The sequence below is a fragment of the Asterias amurensis genome, chromosome 3, assembly GCF_032118995.1.
Source record: "Asterias amurensis chromosome 3, ASM3211899v1".
Lineage (NCBI taxonomy): Eukaryota > Metazoa > Echinodermata > Asteroidea > Forcipulatida > Asteriidae > Asterias > Asterias amurensis.
In genome coordinates, this window is record NC_092650.1 from 25818473 (window position 1) to 25842500 (window position 24028).

Here is a 24028-nt window from a genome sequence, read left to right on the forward strand (position 1 = left end):
TGTAAAGTTTCAAATTCTACGTTGAGGACTTGCAAAACCAAGCCAGATGGTCCCCTTAAATTACATTCACTTTAGTTTTATTGACGATTAATTTATAGTATAACTTACCTCAGTGTTTCCGAGTCCTTGCAGAATAAACACAAAGAACCCCTTGACAATATAAATACAAACAAAAAGTTCAGTTTAACTTTCTGAATGACATTTGTTTTCATTTAGCTAAAATAGTATCCAAAGCTGGACCATGATTTTGTCCCGAGAAGAGTTTTTAATGTGTAGCCAGATGTCGCTGATGTGGAAGCCGATGTCTTGGGGTACGGTGTCATGCTTGTGGATCTCGATGGCCTCTCTAATGCGTCTAGGCTCCCCCTTCTCCCGACCAATGGATCTTCTATATCCACGGTCACCCCCTAGGCCCCAACTATTAGACTGCTTTGGGTCATCTATACCCTCAGTCACCTAGGCCCCACACCCTCACTGTCCCCTGTGCTTGTTGCTACTGACACGGTTCAGTGAGCACACACCTCCCACACAACCCCCTAGGCTCCACAACAGGTTTCACCACGCATCACCGAGTTCACTTCCCGCCTACATTTCCCGCCTTCGTGCATCACCGCTGATCCACCGCCTAGTACTTAAGCAGCATGCAGCATCAGAGTCCAGCATTCTCCAGAAGACGATCAGAGCATACTGATCGAAACGTCGAGTTAACCCAACGGTTCTTTTCAGAACCACCCCAACTCATTTAGAGATTGTTATTACATGGTGTTACCGCAAACTCTTCTATATCTTATCTCCACCATGCAAAGTTTCAAATCCTACCTAGTTTTATTAAAATAAAATAAAAAGTAAAAAATGCTTGAGCCCAAAAAATTGTAAACTCATACAACTTTTGTCTGCAAAGTCCTTGCCGAAAATTATAAATATAATTATAAACACTAACCAGTAATGAGTTTAAGATCACGAAGGTGTAGTATGTCCACAATGGGCCATCGTAGATCGCCTTCCATCCCACTATCCACGTAGCAGCAAACAGCAGTGAGAGAATGCACGTCGCTATGACACTGGATCTGCAATAGTTTAATTGCACAAAGGTCCAGTTACTATAGGATGAAAGCTCTGAAAGACCCAACAAAAATGTCACAGAACACCACTACACTCTTTACTCATTTTAAGATTCATACTGATGTTGTTTTAAGTCTTGTATCTTGCTGTTTAGTTCATGTAACATGTTGTGTTACTTTCATTTGGTCGCCAAAAATTAAAATTTTCTCATGGTAAAAGCCAACAGCAAGATACTGGTCAATCGTCCAATGGTAACAATTTCAAACAAGAAGTAGAAATTCAACTTAAGAAAGGCCAAAATGTACGTCTTGAAAAAAACATTGACTGAAAAAAAAAAAAAAAAAAAAAAAAAAAACGAATGAAAAGAACGAAATTATGTGCGCGCGAAAAATGCATAAATTGCTTCGGCTATCAGAAATGCTATAATTTAATTAAATTTTTGCAAAAACGCATTAATTTAAATAAAATTGACTTAGTGATTTTTTCTAAATTGCCCAGTATCGGTTAAATTATGCAAATTAGATTGAAACACCACAAAATAATTTGTCATCGCAACAAAGCAGGACAAATTTTCAAGTGCAGAACGAACAAGTATTTTTTTAAACAAATCTACGAAGTAATTTTATTTACCTGAAGCCTGTTTTGATATCCTGGTCCCGGACTGTGCTGTCTGTATTCCTTATCACCATGAGCAGGACTATCAGAATAACCTAAAACGATCGAAAAAATGTGAACGATTGACACTGATTAATAAACTCATTAAAGCATTCAAATTGAGCAAAATGTTGTCTCGTATCAGTTTCGTCGTTTACATAAAGCAATAAATGCTACAAAAGTTTCGCTTTATCACGGTGTGGCCATCTTGATTTTACCCCATTCAAACTCATAGTAACCAAACTAAGGCTGGACGAAATAATAGTCTGGTGCCATGTTTGCGCAATGAATGCTAGCATTAATTAATATTATGGAAACAGGGAACATGACCAAGATGGTGACAGCATGATAAAGGTCTATTCCGCACATCCCTATACCCATTCCGCTATGTCTACACCCTCTCAACCTATTCCTCGTTGGTTGTGTACACGAAAACAAAGCGAGGACGTTCTCGCTCTGTCAAACAACCGGATCCAAGTCCTCGGTTTCAACACCCAGACACGCTTACACACACACAGTCGTGTTCGACCATTACATTAGAGGACACCTATTGTACTTTCTGTTGTTACTTACACAGAATGCCAAACAACACGGAGCACAAAATGACCACAGCATTCCATTCTCCTCAACGATCCAACACCTAAAATTAATTACACATAAAGTTGAAACATGCGTCAATAATTGTGCCAGTGGGTGTTTTCAAAAACGTTACACGCGAATTAATGGATCTGCGAACATTGGAGGTCCAACTAATGTGGGACATGAATCAAAGTGCGGATTAATACTCACGTCCACACAATTTAAATTTGTTTAAACATTTTTTGAGGATTTGTTTGAGCGAGCTTTAGGAAATGCAGTAGTTCATTAATTTTAAGAATCAACTCTTACAAAAACAAACAATGCTTAAAAATGCAAGTCAAACCGTTATAAAGAGTGAGAATTCATGTGTAATTTCTTCGTAAATTTTCCATTGAACTGTTTTCAATACTTTGTCTTCTCTTCCCCCTGTTGAAGTCGTAAAAAATTAACAAAATCTACTCACAGATCGTATCTTTGAGGTTTGTAGACATTTAGGGAGACACCAAGAACTGATCCAACTGTCACTGCTGGAATTACTGAAAAGGAGCCAAAAGTTCATACATAAGTCATGCAAACGACAATTCGCGAAAGAGATGCTGAGCTTGGGAAGGGTGGTTGGAGTTTCGTGTCTAAGAAATGTGTTTGATTTAGTACACATCCAACAGCACAATGTGAGACTTTTGGGACGTTTGGTGGCAGCAGACTTACCAGGTAAAATCCATTGTTCTGGGTCATGTGAGCACGCTCAGAACTACACAATGGAAATTTACCTGGTAAGTCTGCTGCCACCTAGCGTCCTAAAGTCTCCCATTGGTTGCAACAGGAAGTTTCATCATGTGAAGAAAACCAATACAATATTGTATGGACTAAAAACCAACTCCACATGCAAGGCTCGCTTGTCCCCAGCGTTGCTTTAACCAAAGGCACTGGGATGGGCAAACGTATCATGCACTGGGTGCGTTCGTTTAGCTTCCCTGGGTCGACCCCGGTGTGTGGCGGTTTTTTTTTCCCAGGACAAGCGTGTGCAGATAATTACCCACGTTCATCCTGGTAAAAAAAAACGCCACGCACCAGGGTCGACCCAGGGGAGCTAAATGAACGCACCCACTGCCATGTGTTTAATAATGCGCAGTCCCATCATGCATCACACTCACAATGCACCATTATTTCTATGCACTGTACGCATGACGTACTTCCTGAACAAGAATCTGTGCAAGCGATTAGCCCATCCCAGCGGTCCTGGATAGACTGGCGTGTTGGGCAGAGCGAACTTGCAAGGCTCCACTCTAAGATTGGATTCGAACCTGGGTCCACAGAGGCAGCAAAATAAACCACTGAGCCAACCTGATGTCCAAATATATCAGAAAAGATGCATGGGTAAAGGTGTTGAGTTTTGGCAGGAGTTAAGGAGCTCGGCAGTGAATACAAATCGATTTGGTTGGCATACATTGTTGGAGTATTTACCAATATACGACCCTACCTTTGAACATGCTAGTGATACTTCTTGTTTAAAGGAAAGGTACACGTTAGGTAATTACTCAAAACAATTATTAACTTAAAAACTTACTTGGTAAACGAGCATTGAAGAGCTGCAAAACATTGTGGGAAACGACTCCCTCTGAAGTAACGTAGTTTTTGAGAAAGAGGTGTTTTCTCACTGAAATAATAAAATACTTCTAGCTAGAAGTCTTTTATTCCTTTCATTTTCTCGCAACTTCCATTACCGATTGAGCCCAAATTTTCACAGGCTTGTTATTTTATGCTTATGGTGGGATACACCAAGTGAGAAAACTGGTCTTTGACAATTACCAAACGTGTACAGTGCCTTTAAAGATTTGCTTACTTGTATTTGGTTTTGTATTTGATTGTTGTAACTAATTGTTGTATGTTCATATAATTGTTAAATACGTTGCAATTCAGCCTTTGGTCGCGATGGCATGTTTCCCAATAAACCGACTCAAAAACAGATTGTTTAGTGTACGATATTTAGATATTTTTACATACCCCATCCACCAGCCATATAAAAACCCATTCGGTTCCTCCACACTGCAAAGCCCTCCGTAGCATCATTGGTTTCAATACCTCCATCAGTTGTATCAGAGTATAATTGAAATGACTCCATAGTAAGCCATAGGATAACAGCAAGGTAGAAACACTGCATTGTTGCTCCATTCACGAGACACAGGACCTATAACAGTAACAGGACACGGGAAATTTTCGTTTGTTGAGAAATTACACCAAATTTAAGTGAGAACATTTTACATCGATGCAAATTTAACATCTATTAAATTGTTTGCAGTACCCGCTGCTAGAACATAGGATTCGAACTGCCTCTATAGCTACCGCGCAATCACAGTGGTATAGTTGGTATGACACTGCTCTAGAATTGCAAAGGTCGTGGGTTTGAATCCCATCCGAGGAACATGCCTGTGATTTTGCTTCACAGTACGCGGAAAAGTACTGAGTAATAAACAGTGCTAACACACATCGGTGTATACGTGTAAAACCAAATGTTGTAGTCTTTATTCCCTATGCAAATTTAATATCTATTCAATTCAACATTTGTAACATTCAATTATTTTAGACTGTTTTGATGATGCACATACCTGACTGTTCGATGTGAATTCAGACATGGCGAACGATACTGAAGCAAGGAGACAGGCCAGGCAGAGGTTCAGATGAATAGAATGACGGAGGGTGTGAAGACGCCTAAAATAAAAACAAAATGGGGAGCATTAATTTTTAGGACAACTCGAAGCGCACATAGGGTATACATCAAGTTTAGAACTACCCGCAAAAAAGTATATGCATTGGTTCATGAAGGGAAACATACTGGGCAGAGTTACGACGCGTTGGAAACATTCGTTGTTGCACATTTCTGATTGTCTTTAACGAATAAAATTATTATCATGGCTTACATTTAAAGCATTTTTTTTTTATATTTTATTCAAAAAATGTTGAGAATTATATACTCACTTTGATACCACATATGTGACGATAAGAACAACGAGGCAGAAAACAGACACTCCGACCAGGCACCTGACTAACCATCGCAGGACAACTGCATGTTCATCATAAACCTCAACAGAAAAATAAATTTGCTCTTAATTTGATTAATTTTCTTCTGGACAGTAAGTAGAATATCCCCGATTAATAAAGAATAGTCGTTAACACATTTCGAGCTTACATTATCGCAGCACACATTGAATTTGAACTTCAACCCATAGAGTATGCCTAACCGAAGTTCCGTTTAGACACAGCATAAAATATTTGTTATTATGTAAAGCGCATGCGCATTGATACGGTTAATGTGAAATGTGCTATAAGAATCTGTTATTATTATTGTTATTATTACACAACTACTAAATTTATAAGAAAAAATCCTGGTAAAAGGTTACTCCCTCCCCCTAAAAAGCCCAGAACAGCTAGAGAGGAAACAAAACAAACAACCAAACAATTAACACCCCGACAAACAAACATGCATAAGATAGAAAATCAAATGCAATTAAAATAGTACGGAATGAATAACGTTTTTTTTTTTTTTTTTTTTTTTTTTTAATGCAAGTCGCCCAAAACAAGGCTAAAACCAACTGTAGGTTAAGAGCTACAAGGAAAAAACATAGACATGCTGAAACTCAGTGGAGCTGAAGGTAGGAATTGAAATTCCTCTTAAAAGATGGAAGATCATAGGATGAAGGGAAACATGCACCAGGCAAGGAGTTCCAAAGAGATGCAGTACGAGGGAAAAAGCTGCAGGAGTAGCTCTTTGTTCTACATCTCGGCACAGCCACAGTATAAGGATGACAACAAGCAGAAAGCCTGGTCTCACGCTCAAACACCCTGACAGGAGGAACAAGGTTGGATAGACTGGTGGAACATCAAAACAATTTGCCATCTTTAATACGGAGCAATCCATAGCAATAAATGAATGTGATATTCTTTATAATGTTAAGACATTATTAATTTACCGGTTCTTGCAGCGGTTCCATAACAATAGCAAAGTGTGTCATATGGTAACAAAGACACTGAGTTTGAGTTTGGCTGGTACTCTGCACCTCACATCCCTCACGATCCCATGCACCATTTATGGTGTGCCTGCAACCAATGGAAATGTTCAAAAAGTCAGTCTTATGAGAACAATCAAACTTTAATCTGAGAATATAAACTTCTCATTCAAAAATCACTCCATTCAGTTGACAAACAAATTGCAAACTGCCTACCCACTGCCTACCAAAAGGACATAAAATATGGTATAGATGAAAAAGAAATTAGCCTATGGCCTGGGGTTTCGACCCTAGTTGAGTCTTCTGCTATGCACATCAACAGTTGCTGATCATTATTTTTGTTACAGCTCGAATGGTATCAAGACAAAATATATTTATATTTCCAGTTCAGTTACGTTCTTTATGACATTAGACACTATTGGTAATTGTCAAAGAACAGTCTTCGCACTAGGTGTATCTTAACTTATGCATAAAATAAATAAAAACTGTGAAAACCTTAGCTTAATTGGTCGTCGAAGTTGCGAGACAACTATGAAAGAAAAAACACCCGTGTCACTCGAAGTTGTGTGCTTTCAGATGCTTGATTTCGAGACCTCAAATTCTAAATCTGAGGTCTCGAAATCAAACGTGTGGAAAATTACTTCTTTCTCGAAAACTACATCACTTCACAAGGAGCCGTTTCTCACAGTGTTTTATACTATCATCCTCCCCCTATTACTCATTAACAAGTAAGGTTTTATGCTAATAATTATTTTGAGAAGTCACCAATGGTGTCCACTGCCTTTAAGTACTGCCTTAATGAAGTAAAATGGGCACTGCTGATCATATTTAGTAGCTCCGAACGTCTTCAGAAACGTTTGGTTTCAACTGTATACCTCACTTTGGGTGTAACAATAAATATTAGCAAAGATATACAGATTTAAAAGGCCCATTCAATTAAGTTATGATAAATATAAATATGAGGCAGACAATTTAAATATTTCAAAGTGTAACAATTATAAATTATACTTACAGCACATCGAAATTCCAAAAAGCACAAACAGGTGTTTCGGGTTTTGATTTAGTCACAAGCTTTCGATGCAAAATGAGAAAAAGACATGTTTTAAACACCTGTTGAGTGATTTCACTAACTTCTTGACACTTTTCTGAAACTGTAAATTATGGTTTTTGGCATACTATTTGAAATACAAATCTTCAATGGAATTTCTCGTCCTTAATCGGTTTCTGGATCATATTTCTTTTACTTGGATAAAAGTGTTTTGTTCGATGTTAACTATTCATGTATTTCGATAATATAGAAGCTTGGAATTGTGCAACACAACGAATTCAACTCCTGGGGTTAAAGGAACTATATCCACCATATTTTTAATAGACTTTTATCACGCTGTCACCATCTTGGTCATATTCCCTGTTTCCAATAACAGTAATACATGCTAACATTCTATGCGCAAACATGGCACCAGACTATTATTTCGTCCAGCCTCAGTTCGGGTTACAATGAGTTGGAATGGAGTAAAATCAAGATGGTCACACCGTTTAAATAAAGGTCTATTATGTTTGCTCTTTCTGGTAATCATGTGCTCCTTACCTTATGATGGTTCAGAGTGACCAAGATTGGTTTTGTAAGTTTGTGTTGAATTTTCGGCTCTATCATGACTGACATGATGTTGCTGTTAATACTTAGTGATTTGCCGCCCATTAACACAAAACTGCAGGAAATAAATTTTACAAAAAATAATCTTCAAAATAAATACAATTTTTCTGTTTTAGTTTGTTAGCTAGTCAATCAATATTATATACAGTGATATTATATTTACGTCACCAACATGACTTCGAATCAAACAGCGATGCGCAGTCTTGTGAAATTTCAGAGTCACTTTGATCTTCAAGAATGCGTGTTTCAATTTCACATTAATGTTTTGTTGCAAGGTAGTGAAACTAGATAAATTAAGTAACGCTGTAATTTTCTCAAAATCGAAATTTCACCCTTGCTTTGAGATGATCTTTCTGATAGACAGCTTTCCGACAAAAAAAACCTTTTATCCCTTCAAACGCAAAATTATATTCGCTGTCTAAAATGTTTGATTATTTTCTTACTTGTTTGTTGACACAACGGGCGCCATCTTGTTTAAAGAATCGTACAATGTAAACACTAGGCTTCCATCAAATGAGAAATCTGTAAAAAAGAGAAGAATAAAAAAACACCAACAGACAAAAACATAACTGAGACGTCAAATAAAAACCTATTTGTTAAGCTTGTTTATAGGCTATTGTAATAATATAATGTATATAATATAATGGGATATAAGAAGAGAGAAATAGGTTGCCTAAAACCGCATTGAAGAATATGCGCTAGCGTTTAGTCTGCAACCGTTGAAGTAATTGTGTTAAGTTCGAGTAAATGCTCAATCTGTTGATCCTTCAATGCTGATGAAAGCTGCCTCATGCATATCTTTCTTCACATTAATTGTGCATTTGTGGGCCTGTGTAAGTATGTTTAAGTCTTTGACATTATGACACAATAGACATGTAATTGCCCACTGAACATTAAAGATAGATAGTTTTCTGAAAACCGAAACAAACTCTTACTTTTCTTTATTTCGGAGTGAAACACTTCCTTGTGGATGGTCACTTGGTCATCCATATTTCTCCATTTATCTTCAAGGGTCTCCCATCTCTGACTGTGTCTTGGAAATATTGCTTCATATTCAGAGATGAAATAATCCTCGGATACAACATCCATTGTCATAACTGCAGGAAGAATCAATGAATCAATTTACAAAGAACACTATACATCAGAGATTCACAGAGCAAGCATTTTTTTACGCAATTTCACCCAAAACAAGGCTAAAAGCCTATCTAGGTTAAGGGCTACAAGGAGGATATCACAGAAGTGTAGTAACTCAGCGAAGCTGAAAGTAGGAATTTATATCCCTCTTAAAAGATGGCAGATCATAGGATGAAGGGAAACATGCACCAGGCAAGGAGTTCCAAAGAGATGCAGTACGAGTAGGGGAAAAGCTACTGGAGTAGCTCTTTGTTTTACATCTCGGCACAGCGACAGTATGAGGATGAGAAAGAAGCAGAAAGTATGGTGATTAAGCTCAACTATGAGGCAACTGTTTGATTACCATTCTCCCTAACATAATTATGACTTGCGTGTAGGCCCTAATGAAGTGATAATAATTTATTCTTTCACTTGAGGTGAAGGATTTATTTTACTCACGTATTTGACTTGTGTTGAGGAGCACTTGAGAGTTCCGCACTAAACGACCGGCAACATCAGCAGCAAATGTCTCAACACTTTCCATCAAAGATGTCACCCCTGCTTTGGTCTAATCAAATTTTTTTCAAATCTCATATTTTATGAATGAAATATTAATGATATAACATAACATGGGAAATTTGAAAATAGAAGGGAGTAACGCATGAAAAATTACAATATTATTTACCTTGTGCAGAGCAACCCATTTCTTTGTGAAGACAGGATCGAGAAGATTGCTTGTAACTTCAAGAAAATCCTGATTAAAAATTAAAAGAACATCTCAAAAAATCAATCAATCAAATTATGTACTTTAAACATTTTGAGGCAATGATAGTTGAACATAATTATGATTTTTTTTTCTTTAAAGTAAAGTAATAAGTTCAACATAATTATCTCTACGTAATTATTTTTGCAAAAATTACGTAAACAAATTGATTTTTTATATTTTTTAGAACATGCCTTTAAAAGATCATCAGTTAAAACAATCAATCAAACAAAAAAAGAAAAACAAATCATTTATGGTAAACAGCTTGAAAATAACAATTGTTTTGCTTTTTTTCATTTTTCGGAAGCGGGCTTAAGATTGAAAAAGAAATTGAAATTTTCAAAATATTGTCACATATATTTCGTAAGAGCCAATTTACGAGTTATGAATTGTCCGATTTGATTGATATTAAAGAGAAATGGAAGTCATTATTACAAGATGTAAGCCATGTAGTTTTCCATCTCCCTCTCAATGTCTCTGTAACGCTTCTGTAGCTTTTTAGTATTTTCCCCTTCGAACCGCATTATAGATGTTTTCTCAAAATATAATATGCTTTTAAAATCAGATAGAGACAGGTGTTTACCTCGAGGATATCCTCGGCTGTAACGTCATCCATAGTTGTTGCCAACTGCCTCTTGGAGAGTTTGTCTATTACACTCACAGCGAGATCTAACTCTGAACTGGAGAGTGTGGAACCTTCAGAAGTAAAACGCATCAAACTGTTTGTAGAACTCTCTGCAGCATCTTCACTCAAAATGATCTCCCCTTTAATCTACAAAAGGCAGTGATCAGGAGAATAATAAAAGAATATCTGATAAGTAAAAGAGTTCCCAAGTACTCAAAATTATTAGCTAAAGTGATATATCTGTTGCTTTCAAACTAAATGTACATTCACTAAAAAATTAGCCGTGGACCAATCCATTTAAAGTAGGGAATGTCAGGGCCGTTTTGGTATCACGTGATCTTCTTTTAGGTAATTCATCTTATTCATTGATATTCTAGATGTACCCTTCCATAAAGGAGGGGGGTTCAGAGATTTAGTCTGTACCACTTTTGTTTGTACATTAAAGTGTTTAAAATAGTTTGATTGTAAACAAAGGCAATTCATGCCCTTAAGGAGAAGGGGTGGACATGAAGTGCATCTTTCTCACCACATCCAGTAACTGTTGTATTGTCTTGGCACAATCGGCTTCGTGGATGATCTTACAAGACGGTTTAGCCATGTCTGGAGACTCGTCATCAAGATCTTCATAGTTCACGGTTTCAACTGGTATAAAGTCAACAACACAGTACTCATTTGAATAAACGCACTGGATGTTAATAAATACATCTATGATTTAAGTGTTTTCTCATTATTTGAAAGCAAGATGTGTGCACCATTATCTGGGAATAGTCAATGGGGAACTCTTTGGTCGCTAGGTAGCAGCAGACTTAACAGGTATCCATTGGTTAATTGATGCAATGTGCGCATGCACAGAACTACGCAAACAATGTAAAATAACCTGGTGAGTCTGCTGCCACCTAGCGTTCCAATGTCTGCCACTGGTACATAAAAACGACATTTTTGACAGAAGAAAATGCTGAGGCCTGCATTGACCTTTCCACAAAATACTTATTACGCAAGCGCTAACTGTTGAATGAGATGCACGTTGGTCTAGCTAGCGATCAAACTTGGTCGCTAACTAGACCAGCACACACCTCATTCCACGTCTTAAAGTTTGCGTACCGAATGCTGGTCAACAATGGCTAATTATTCAAAATAAAAATCTAAATAATAATCTAAAAATTCTTTAGCAGACGAAACGAATCCCGCCTTACCGATGTCATCAATGTATTTTCCCATAATGATATCCTCTAGATTGGGATCATCTTTATCTAGAGCCTGATACCAGATAGCTGGATCATCGAAAGCGCCCCCTAGGTACGAAGTATTCCTGTCATTTCTCTTGCCTAGGATTAGAGTTGTGAATGAGTCCATTGTCCTGACTAGAGGTTCGCCAACCGGGTCACTCCCTAAAGAATGATGAAAGAAACAAGTTAGGCACACATTTTACGACGAGAACATCAGCAGTATTATTGCTGTTAAGCATAACAATTGATTTTGCTTAGCACGAAGTATCTATCTTGATAAAAACAGGGTTTACCAACCAAATTAATTTCAATTTCTTGCATATTATTGCTTGTTGATGGTTTTCAGCTGTTGTTTGCTGAAAATCACATGGACATTAATTGGATGGTAATCCTGTTTTCATCAAGGAAGAAATTTCATGCTAAGCAAATTGTTGTGCAATATGCTATATGAAATCGGGCCCTAACGGCAGCAAACGAGACGGCTACGAGGTGTGCCTATTTCTGGGTCAAACTGACAAGGAGACCTTGTTCTTCGCACTCTGCACGAGTCTGACGAGTTTGTGTGTCACTTTGACACCGATTCCGGGTCACACTGACCTAAAATTGTGTCAGGCGCTCGTGGAACTCGAAAGTGGGTATAAATTCTAACCCGGAAGTTTTTAGAGCGCACAGTGCATTATTTTAACCTCCTTACCTTTGACATGGCCATCAAGAATAACCAGCAAGCCTTTTTCTCTACTCCATGATATCCCAAAGTTTAACCAATCCCTGCCGAGTTCATATTCAAACTTAGAGAACCATTTCCGTTGACCGTCTAGTACCTGAACATACAGGAATTTGTCTCGTGAGTAAAAAGCTGACAATCCTGTGCCGTTGGCACTCTGAGCTCCTGAGCTGCAAAACAAAAAGGTAGCGAAGTAATTTGTTCACCTAAAACGCTTCTTAATCATTGGTAATTTATGTTGTTATTCTTTTTTTTTAACTTCACTCTTACCAAGTGAAAAAAATGTCCTCATGCTAATCACAATTTCATTATACAATGGCAATTTATTTCCAGAAGTTCATTACAGTTCTGACCCAGAAGTTTTAGAGTGTATAATAGCTTTAACGTCTGACGTCACACATCGAGGTACTCAAATTACGCCAGATACCAGCGATGAGCCTATTAGTCAATCCCCTTTCAAAAGCACCTTTGACGTCGGAAATATTCCATTGGGAGTATCGCAGTCAAATCCCAGGGCACCAGTCAAATGTAAGGGTGTGTTCGATTAGCTTCCCCGGGTCGACCCCGCGATGCTCATCTGCATAAGCCCCTGTACAAGAGCTAATTGAACGATCACACTCGCCCTCTCGTGGATACGTCATGCACCTCGGGCCAACCTCAAGTCCACTGGAGGGTGGAGGCTGACCCAGGTGAGCCCCTAGAATGACGTCCAAGCTATTCGAACGTACCGGGGGCAGACCGGGGTCGACCCAGGGAAACAAATCGAGCGCACCCTAAATAAAGCAACGGAGCACCGGGGCGGGAAACGATTGAGGGCGTACCTTAATATATATCCAACTCCACCAGGGTTGACCAATGGATCAGCAAAATGATCCATATTGTCTACCTTTACCCATACTGATATCGATAATCCGGCATCACTACACAATGAAGGATCACTAACACATCGCCCAGCAAAATCACCTGCAAGATATTATCAGTTTTATGTTACTCCAGGCATGGTGATAGAAATAATGTTCTATACATTTTTTATGGTCATCAAACATTCTCGACGTCATGATATGTTTGGCAGAAACCTGAATGTTTATAATTTATATTTATACAACTTGATGTGATTTGAGAGTTGAAACCAACGGTTCTTTTCAGAGTCACCCCAACTCATTAGAGATAGTCATTAAGGTGTTACCGCAAATGTTTCGTTATCGTATTTCTACCATGCAAAGTTTAAATCATACTGATTCCTTTTTACTAGTCGGCCAGTGGTCGTCTAAATCTACTCTTCCTAACATGAAACAATATATCAATAACAATAACAATAACAATAACAATAACAATAACAATAACAATAACAATAACAGTAACAGTAACAGTAACAGTAACAGTAACAGTAACAGTAACAGTAACAGTAACAGTAACAGTAACAGTAACAGTAACAGTAACAGTAACAGTAACAGTAACAGTAACAGTAACAGTAACAGTAACAGTAACAGTAACAGTAACAGTAACAGTAACAGTAACAGTAACAGTAACAGTAACAGTAACAGTAACAGTAACAGTAACAGTAACAGTAGCAGTAGCAGTAGCAGTAACAGTAACAGTAACAGTAACAGTAACAGTAACAGTAACAGTAACAGTAATAGTAATAGTAATAGTAATAGTAATAGTAATAATAATAATAATAATAATAATAATAATAATAATAATAATAATAATACATGCATTTATAAGGCGCACTAAATCTGGTATAAAACCTTTCAAAGGCGCCGGTCGAGATGGAAAAGAGGGAATTCTCAAGTGTTAGGGAAAGCAAGTGTGAACAAGTGTGTCTTGAGTTGCTGCTGAAAGATGGAGCATTGTTGCCAATGCGTGGGCTACAACAACAATGATAACAGTGTACGGTTTCTAAAATAGCATAGACCATAAAACAAGTATTAAATAATGCTCAATATTATTACACTTTTTAAGAATGTGAAACATTACACACAGTGTAAACTGGTGTGGTTCATTTGCATTATCGACAAGACAGACAAGATCTTTTGAAACTCAACTCAACTCGTGATTATAAGTTTTGTTCCCGATGTGTACTTGGTACTTTGTACTTAGAAGTTATCATCCAGAAACTTCCACGGGGAAACTTGACCAGGAGATCAGGAGAGCGTCGTCTAATTCAGTTTTGCGCTGTTGTATAAATTGTATAAATTGTGGCTGTAACTACTTTTGAATATTTTATGGCATTTCATTGAACGATTGTTGAGGATTTTTCCATAATTTCATTGTTGTTTTGATAAGGATTGTTCGTAGATTGTCTTAATGAGATACAAGATGTTTTGAAATGATTGTACTTATTACCGAGGTTGATGTATCCTAATGGTGAACCGGGTACCCCAGTATCGACCGAAGAGTTTTCCACATCAAACCTGTTCTTCGTTGCTGAATAATGCTCTCCTTTGACTGAACCGTCTGGATCATTTACATCAAAATGTTCATCTGCAGAAAGGTACGGCTCGAAATCTGATAGGAGAAACAATCGTAAAACATAACTTAAGACGTGGAGTTTTTTTTTTTGCGTTTTTTTATTTTATTTTATAAGGTTTATAATTTTCTTTTTTGCCGATTTCTCCTGGAGATTATTAAAGCATAATGATCGAAAGGTCGACTTATTCAAACCCGTTGTACTTTAAAAGTGACAGAGCATTAACAGTTGTCAATGTCATTGTCTTGAGGGTTTTGTGGTATTTGTTTAAATATTGTTGAACTTTATTATTGGCTATAATATTTGTTATTGGAAACATTTCCATAGTTAATGTTCTCTTTCGCAAATAAGTCACTTGCTAAAACGTGTGCATCTTTTTCACATGTTGCAGATATAATAGGTGTGTCCTCATCAGTTATCCAAAGCTGGGATGTAGAATGTTATAATTTTATTAAACCAATTATTATTGCTTAGTTCGAGTTCGTTTTCCCTATTTGTTTTGGGAAACAAAATTGAAGATGAAACACTAACCAGGTTCACCAGTCAGAGTACTCGGAGACGGGAGACGATCTCCCGCCTTGGGGGTTAAGATCATGACGTCATCGTAACACGCTGTAATGAAACCTGAATCAGATTGACTTGATTTGCCTAGTGTGAGTGAAGAAACATCATGTGCTCTATACGTCCCTTTCGTGTGGCTCAGCTGGAAATAAGAAGAGAAATGTCATGTAGACCTAATCATCTTGATGTCAAACCTTCTTCCAAGGAACCATGTGAACATGAAAATATTATGTTATCTAACCGTAGGAAATGTGTCTAAGAGTTGATAATGTTGAAATTATTTAGGATGTAGAAATGGAAAAGGGCTATCTCATTTTGACTCAGTAGTGATCACTTTCCATTCACGATAGCTTGAATTCAGAATGAAGTCACAACAAATTCTTAAGTTTTCAACCAATTTGACACATCAAAGACGTATACGTTTCTAGAAAACAATATGGAGAGAATGAATAACAATATAGAGCAACCATTCGGTCCGACTATATTGGCATTTGACAATCACCACCGTCACACGTAAACTACATTATGTCTAATTTTAAAGGAGTACAGAGCTACTTACCAGGGTAGGCATTTTCTTTCCATCAATACTAACTGTAAGATATTGCTCCTGCCCGGACCAGACGATACCCAGATACATCCATCGGTCAAAGGTCAACCAGGAGGACTTGATATCTGTTTGCCACATAATGCTGGCTTCAACCACCTTAACGTGGATACCAGTGATGGATTGGAAGAGTGACACACCCCGTTCACCTGACAAATATATGTTCTTAGCAGAAGGTCTTATTGATTATTTTATATTTACTACCGTCTTCCATATTTGGAAAAAAGTACTTTGTGTGCATGGAAGAAGGTACCTATAATATGTCAATGTCTAGCAAACGGCATTTAGGTTTGCTTCTTTGAAAAAAAAGAAAAACATGTCTTAACCTTCAACATAAGTATGGTTATGGTGATAAGGGTCTGGGGCCAGAGAGGGTTCGCCATCACTGTTCGTCCAGACTGACTAACTAAGTCTGGGTGTAGAAAGTATTAGGTAAGCCTTTGAAATATCTTACGTAATACTTAAACGGTAGTTTGCATGCAGCTTACCGGGATCAGTGGCTCCAACACTCAGCAGATACCCACTGTTTCTGCTTGATGTTACTCTAGTCAGCTTCAACCACATACCAACAACCAATCCATTGGCACATGCTGAAGGATCCGCTGGACACCGTGTAGCTGATACCCCAAATAATGATATCCCACTCCTGACACCATTTAAGCAGACGCCTCTCCCTTGATGATGTCTGTCACGTATGAAGGATACACCAGTGGGACTTGGTTGATATCGTGGACGGATTCTGTTGGGGTACTCGAATGACCAACAAACATCACCAGAAGACAAACAGTGAAATTCATACTCTAAAAAACAAACACAAATTTTCAGCAGAAACAGTGTCAACGATATGCTGCTGTTTCGTAGTATTATTCAAAACTAAATAAATACACTAGCGGTTGTTATCATAGGTTAAATGCAGCTTGCACATTAAGCCCCATGCCTCAGTGCTGTGTGACTTGCCCCTATCGATTACATTGCTGTTCTATATGGCTCTTGGTGTGCTCAATGTATACGGCTCTCGATGTGTGCTCAATGGGTAGTTTGTCGGGGGCTATTCTTAAAAGCTCTGTTTTCAATGAGCTCCCATGCAGTATGCTTCTTAATTTAGCAGGAATATCTAATCCGGATTTGTAAATTATAGTTAATTTATATTCAAATCTTTACCTATATGCGTATAAATGCCACTTTAAATACTTTATACATTTTATGTTTTGTGTCGTTTTCAGTACTATTTAAAAAAAAACTCACTTGACATTCCAATAAGTTGGTTGATCATCTGATGAGGCACGTGACTTTCCCAGACGGCTAGGTTATAAACGTATAACTTTGCCGATTGTGAACTCGATGTGTCTCCAACAATCAGCAGTTTGCTGGAATCGGTGATTGAACCAACAGTTAACTGATAGTCCGCATCCGGTTCCATTCCATTTAGATATATCGTTATGGTATCTCCTTTTTTCCACGTCAAAGCAAGATTGGTCCAGGTGTTGTGTGCAATGAGCTAAAAAGAGACAACGGGATCAAGTACAACTCGCGCTGATAACTTTATGTACATGCAATGTATATAGTCGGGTTGGCGTACAGGGGCCAATTTCATAGAGATGCTTAAGCAAAATATTTGCTTAAGCACGAAAATAGTTTGCTTATTTTACACATGTTACTGGCCAAAATGTCATGCCATATACATTGCTTGTGACTGGTATTTAGCTGTTGGTTACTTGAGCGGAGTTTTGTTATTGAGCGGAGTTTTGGCCGGTAATCTGATTTTTCTAAGCAAGGAATTGTTCGCTTAAGCAAAATTTTGTGCTTAAGCAGCTCTATGAAATTGTGCCCTGGTCCCTAGTTAATTTGGTTTTCAATCAACTACTGGCGAAAGCTTCCACAGAACACTTATATGTGGTTTTCCTTCAACATCTAACCTGTATTCTCTGTTTGATAAGTTCTTAGTTTAAGTGAAATAATTAACTGCCCTTCTTCAGTAATGAAAACCAACAACTCGTATCCCCATACAAAAAAATCAAACTCAAGTGTGGTTATCATTGATGGACTCTTTTACAGATGCTTTTTCATTTTATGGTTTACTTTGTACAATATTTCAGGTTTAATGATTGCATTAGAATCTCACCTGTTCAAACGAGCATACTCACACAATCCTCAGTCCTAATTTGTCTTTATCTCCTCAAGCGCCATGAGCGCCTTCCTGAGGTGGATACCGGTGTGGCGGTTTCAGTCTTCCGCCGTGTTCAGTTGTCCGGGAATCAGTACGGCACTAAAAATGTACTACTTTCGCTTGCTGTGCGCAGGCGTTGCATGACGAAATGTTACCGTATTTGGTCATTCGGAAAACTGAACACGGCGGAAAGTTGAAACTGCCACAACTGCGCTCTAGTAAGTATTCTTTATTATTATTTTTTACTATTGTTGTTTTTTATTAATGTCTTACCTCTTTCTGGATTGATGCGGCCCATCTTCCAAGAGAGCAGTCAACCACAAAGACAACCAAGGAACCTTTGATGAAAACTGCAAACCCAGCATCGTCTTTATGTGCTCCAGAACTACATTAAGAGACAAAAAAGGTTTATTCTACACGTAAAGAGAACAATTCGTATTCACACGAGACATTACCTATAGTTAGTATAGACGATGTGACCTATGTTTACATTCAAACCGCCCTCTGTTGACAAAACACTCATACGTCATGTTTCGCCGGGCACTGAGTTGCGCAGTCACAATAAGATTGCATACACTTTCTAGCTGGCTGCCAAAACACAAAGGTTTTGCCCGGCGGCATGCGCGCGAATCATGTTATGGTTTTCGTGTGACGTCAGAGGTCACATCGTCTATAGCACCAGTGCTTACAACATGTCCGTGTGTGTAGCTTCGTATGCGACATTCAGTGACTCGTCCCCTTACTTAATGTAAACAAGTTAAAATGAAACTGATAGATAATTTACCTGATAATCTTCGTCATATTATCCGTAGTCTCTTGATGCACGAATTTCACCCAGAATGAAACACTCAACCCATCTCCACATAGGAATGGATTACTGACACAAGTCCCCATGAAATCACCTGCATTACAATTATTTCAATTTTTTTAGAAACTGATGTTAATAATTGTTTCTCTCTGAAACCAGAACTTTATGAAAATAAATACATTTCAAGCATAGAGAAGAACCAATGTATACAAAAGGCTCAATCATCATTTTGAAATGTTATTTTGTTTTTTATTTGATTTTCATTCGTGAGTAAAACAAAACACACAACACATCAACATACACTGTGTTTAAATGTTTTTTTTTTTACCCAATGTGTGTTAGCAATTTAACTCAGTACTTTCCCAATTCCTTTAAAAAAATATATCACAGGCATGTTACTCGGGTGGGATTCGAACCAACGACCATTGCAGTATATAGAGCAGTGTCTTACCAACTAGACTACCGAGGTTCCCCGGTAGCTAGAGGCAGTTCGAATCCTTTGTTTTTGGCAACGGGTACCGTGACGATTTAACATCTTGTATAAGACATGTGTTTGTATTGGTGTAATCCGGGACATCCCCTTTAGTTTTGCATCTGGAAGCAAACCGATAATTCTTATTCTTATTATTATTCTTTATTTGGCCATTAAACAATAACAATATAGAAGCAGTCGGTATGTAAAATAAATAATATAAAAACAAAAGTAAATACAAAGCAAGACAAACAGTAAGGGCACAGGAAATTACAAAACAACCCTAATGTGATGGCCAGGATCAACAAATGTATAATTAAACACTGTAGCTCGAAAGCCTGTTAATCCAGTCACATAGGGAGGCAAACTCACTATAAAATATACTCTCTTTGGAAAAATAAAAATAATTTAAAGTAAATATTAATAATCTGTACATACGGATCCCTTTTGTTTAAGTATACTTAGGTGTTAATGCTTAGGTGTGTTCACATGTGAGTAAACTTAAAACAATGCTTACCGAGTACTATACCAGCCCCTGGTTCCTTAAGGTCAACTGCCAGTGATTTAAAAACCTTGACGTTCACATTGGGTCCTATGGTCACTCCATCATTGACAGCATCGGATAAATACTCAAAGGTGCTGCTAACAAGTTGCCTTACATTCCAATAATAGCTGGCTGAGGAATATTGACTGTTCTCTGTCAAAAGGAGAAAGCACAATGATCATGTATGACGGGAACATTACATATATGAATTTTACTAACAAAACAGTTGTTCATAGTGTACGCACTTAACGGTATCCACCATATAAACTGACAAACATGTAGAAGTTTGAGATTGATCGGCCATCTGGGTCACGAGAAAATAGTGAAAAAAACGATTACACATTTTGCATGACATCGATACAAAATGTGTTAATAAAACCCTTACTGAGCGAAAAACTCCACACGGGAAAATAATTTTATGAATACCTCATTAAATATGACATTTCAGACAAAATTATTTCGCGAGATGTTTTCTTTTATAACACCCCTTGCAAGTATTCTGCCTGCTCATTGGTTTAGAGCGCGTCACATGACATGTCTTAGTTTTGCTAGACGACGGCCGTGTGATAGTGCGTCGGTTTGCCATGCGCTAGTCCGAACGAAGACTAGCACACGGCGTGCAGTACCCAGACGTCCGTTGCGTGTACGAGGATGATAAGTTAATAGTCTGTAACCATTTCGGATTGCACGACACTACATGCAGCACAGTAAAAGTGTTTGCAATCTGTATTCGCGTCGTCCGTGGATTGTAGCATTCAGGTCTGTAACTTAATAATAATAGTACAGTATTTAGAAATGTTTGGGGTGTTATAAAACAAATATTAACTGCTTTTACTCGTGCAATGGTTAAAAACTATGACTCCCGAGGTGATCCCCGGGAGCGTTCTATTTTCCCGAGGCGAATAACCATAGCACTCGAAGCATTCAATATTTGTATACTATCACCATTTTAAGACCGTGTAAGTTGTTACGTAAATATGTGATTTTAAACTATATCATTTACCAATGAGTCCAAACTCTGCCCTTGCTTGCCAAGGTTCGATAGCCTTCTTCCAGATGGCAAGGTGCTCCAGACTAAACTGTGCAAACCCTGCTAGGTAATCATTACGTCGTCCTAGGAGGAGACGGGGATCCAGATCAGCATGCCGTATTCGGATAACTCCAAGGCGGTCTACAGCTCGAGTATCACCGTTGATGTACAACACCAATCCGGTAGATGGGCCCCAGGCCATGGCGAGATGTACCCATTCATCTTTTACATAAAAACAACAACATACAATGAAACAAATGTTAGTTTTAATAAACAGTACTTTTCAGTGTTTTGTTGGCAGGGGTCTGGTTTTCCATTCTTCCGGAGGTACTTCATTGAAAACCTCGACTTACTCGTATTTATTGTAAGAAGTCTTAAAGGCAGTGGGCACTATTGGTAATTATTCAACATAATTATTAACATAAAACATTGTGAGAAACAGCTCCCTCAAGTGCCATAGTTTTCGAGAAAGGGGTAATTTTCCACGAATTTGATTTCGAGACCTCAGATTTAGAACTTGAGGTCTCGAAATCAACCATCTAAACGCATACAACTTCGGGGGACAAGGGTGTGTTTTGCTTTCATTATTATCTCGCAACTTGGATGACCGATTGAGCTCAAATTTTCACAGGTTTGTTATTTTATGCATGCGTTGAGATACACCAACTGTGAAGGCTAGTCTTTGACAAATACCAATATTGTCCACTGCCTTTAAGATTTTAAATAAAAGAGAACTAAATAAATACAACAGTTAAATTAGGGTAATGTATGAATCATTATATGTTTGTAGCCAGTATAATAAATATAAATCAACGTTATTCGTTATACTAGAGTCATGCCGCATGCTTTTGTACCGCTTTGCCACATAAGTTAACAATTGTATTACTTTAATCATTAGGGCCTTGTCACACAAGATAACTTTTACAGGCAACTTGGAGGCAACCTGCTGCAGTGCATACTACAGGGCAACTTTGATAGCACATTAGTCATTTCCTTCCGAGTCAAACAACGTCTTACGATCCACAAGAACAATAGGCGAACATTCAGATATCAATGTTTTATCTTCTTGGAGATGCAAGGAACTGGTTGCCCGTAAATTACCACGTGTGACATGGCCCTTTAGATGTTATCGACTTTAATGAAATACATTTTTTTTTTTTAATCTGACATAAATAAATACCTTCGTTAGTGTCAAAGTTTAACTCAACAATCCACTCCTTGCTTCCATCGGCAATCGTTGCTCTTAACCTGTTTGATCCGATGACGTAAATAGCACATCCTCTTGATGATTGGCCACCAGAGCTAAAGATAAATGCAAATGAGGTATGGCTGCCACTGATTGGACGACTCAGCTGTACCCATAATGCAATGGTGATACCGTTGTGACATCGGGAGGGGTCGCTGATGCATTTGCCTGTAAATTCCTCACCTGAATAGAATGGGATTAAAATTGTTAAAAATACCATCCGTTTTCTTTTGTTAAACAGTCTCTGGTTGACATGAGTTTTGCAACTTTCATTCAACAAATTATCTGAATCTGACACTAGTACATATTTCTGTTTGTATTTTTGTTCTAATCCATAACATTTGTACTTTCTAAGTAGTACTATTTTTATGGTATTTGTGTACCGTATTGAGGCCACGTTTATCAGGTAGATTGGCCTTGTTGTATATAAGAAGTAAGTCACGTGTGCTTGTCTGTTTAATCACAAGAGGGCAGTGCACCTATCACAAAGGACAATGTGTACCACTCAGAACAATCAAACGACACTTTAGACCAATTAAACAATAATCTGAACAGTATGATAAAGATAGGGTACCAGTCTGATCTTAATAATAGACATTTGCCTCCATCTTGGTCATGTTCCTATAGTATCAAATTAGAAAAATTAATGCTATGAATCATTTTGCAAATAGGAACCAACTATTTTGTTATTCCAGCCTCTGTTTTGGTTACATTAACATCAATAGGAGACATTTAAGATGGCTGCACCATGATACAGGTCTATCAGTGTAAAAAAAAACCTGATAAACTCAATGACCAGATACTCACCAAGGGCAAGCCATCGATCTGCTGCCCCGTCCACTTCAACTGCCCGACCCTTGCCGTCCCGTCCTGGTACAACCACCAATGGTGACCCGCTTGGAGTGAGGATATCACCGGTACTGGCCACATTTGGTTGGCCATGGATGGCCGTGTGATCTCGTCGTATATAACCATCCATTGACCAGAGATAATCTGCTCTTTGTAGAACACGAAGCTCATCAGCTACAGTGAAGTAAAACAACTTGTTCAGTTTCCAATAAAACAATTGAAAAGCAGATCGTTTTAGGAATGAAGACCCGAAAGATAAGCAGTTCCGAGTGACGGTACACGTCCTGGTCTGTGCACTTGTGTCCTCCAACAAGGTAATTTACCGAAGTTTCATTATCCATTGGATTGGAGATTAAACTGTTAGTTCCCCTGTGCTAAAGACAGCAACAAAAGTAACTAGGCTGTTGTAAAAACACCTATAATTTTAAAATTGTTACTCATAATCTAAAAATGAAAATACCAGGAGACGGATTTTTATTTCGGGGATTTTGACACATTGTTTGTTACAATCGGTCGAGTATTGTTGTCACGGTAAGTGCTTATAGGTGAAAAGTGCCCTATTGACATGATTGACCTATCCGCTGATTCAGCGTGAAGCTAATTGCGGGAATTTTGAAAAGCTGTTCTTGTCAACAATGTAAATCGACACTTTTCACTTTCAAGCACTTACCGCGACAACAATACTCGACTGATTGTAACAAACAAGGTGTCAAAATCACCGTAATTAAATTGTCCGTCTCCTGCCGTCGATTTCACAAAACTCTTTATAACTTAAGACTAATCTTAGGACTTAGGACGAGTCCCAACCCTGCACTGTAGCATGCAAACATCAAGATTAATTCTACGAGTTACTCGTCCTAACTCGAGATA

The 24028-nt window shown here is 38.0% G+C and overlaps 1 protein-coding gene across 1 annotated transcript in view; it reads right to left on the minus strand.

The window, feature by feature from the left end:
- Nucleotides 1–24028, minus strand: part of LOC139934798 (uncharacterized) — a 35811-nt gene that overhangs the window by 2164 nt on the left and 9619 nt on the right. Inside the window, exons 9-39 of the mRNA XM_071929202.1 lie at nucleotides 23117–23332; nucleotides 22244–22492; nucleotides 21037–21285; nucleotides 20007–20186; nucleotides 18994–19111; nucleotides 18483–18594; nucleotides 17288–17540; nucleotides 16531–16842; nucleotides 15998–16191; nucleotides 15409–15580; nucleotides 14754–14915; nucleotides 13226–13367; nucleotides 12375–12574; nucleotides 11648–11842; nucleotides 10981–11096; nucleotides 10413–10601; nucleotides 9752–9820; nucleotides 9526–9634; nucleotides 8889–9050; nucleotides 8397–8475; nucleotides 7888–8008; nucleotides 7312–7370; nucleotides 6264–6390; nucleotides 5272–5375; nucleotides 4902–5004; nucleotides 4300–4483; nucleotides 2759–2831; nucleotides 2290–2356; nucleotides 1693–1772; nucleotides 941–1067; nucleotides 109–150 (exon numbers count right to left, since the gene is read on the minus strand). Coding sequence (XP_071785303.1) covers nucleotides 109–150; nucleotides 941–1067; nucleotides 1693–1772; nucleotides 2290–2356; nucleotides 2759–2831; nucleotides 4300–4483; nucleotides 4902–5004; nucleotides 5272–5375; nucleotides 6264–6390; nucleotides 7312–7370; nucleotides 7888–8008; nucleotides 8397–8475; nucleotides 8889–9050; nucleotides 9526–9634; nucleotides 9752–9820; nucleotides 10413–10601; nucleotides 10981–11096; nucleotides 11648–11842; nucleotides 12375–12574; nucleotides 13226–13367; nucleotides 14754–14915; nucleotides 15409–15580; nucleotides 15998–16191; nucleotides 16531–16842; nucleotides 17288–17540; nucleotides 18483–18594; nucleotides 18994–19111; nucleotides 20007–20186; nucleotides 21037–21285; nucleotides 22244–22492; nucleotides 23117–23332 — 4565 coding nt within the window. The remainder of the gene's footprint in view (nucleotides 1–108; nucleotides 151–940; nucleotides 1068–1692; nucleotides 1773–2289; nucleotides 2357–2758; nucleotides 2832–4299; nucleotides 4484–4901; nucleotides 5005–5271; nucleotides 5376–6263; nucleotides 6391–7311; nucleotides 7371–7887; nucleotides 8009–8396; nucleotides 8476–8888; nucleotides 9051–9525; nucleotides 9635–9751; nucleotides 9821–10412; nucleotides 10602–10980; nucleotides 11097–11647; nucleotides 11843–12374; nucleotides 12575–13225; nucleotides 13368–14753; nucleotides 14916–15408; nucleotides 15581–15997; nucleotides 16192–16530; nucleotides 16843–17287; nucleotides 17541–18482; nucleotides 18595–18993; nucleotides 19112–20006; nucleotides 20187–21036; nucleotides 21286–22243; nucleotides 22493–23116; nucleotides 23333–24028) is intronic.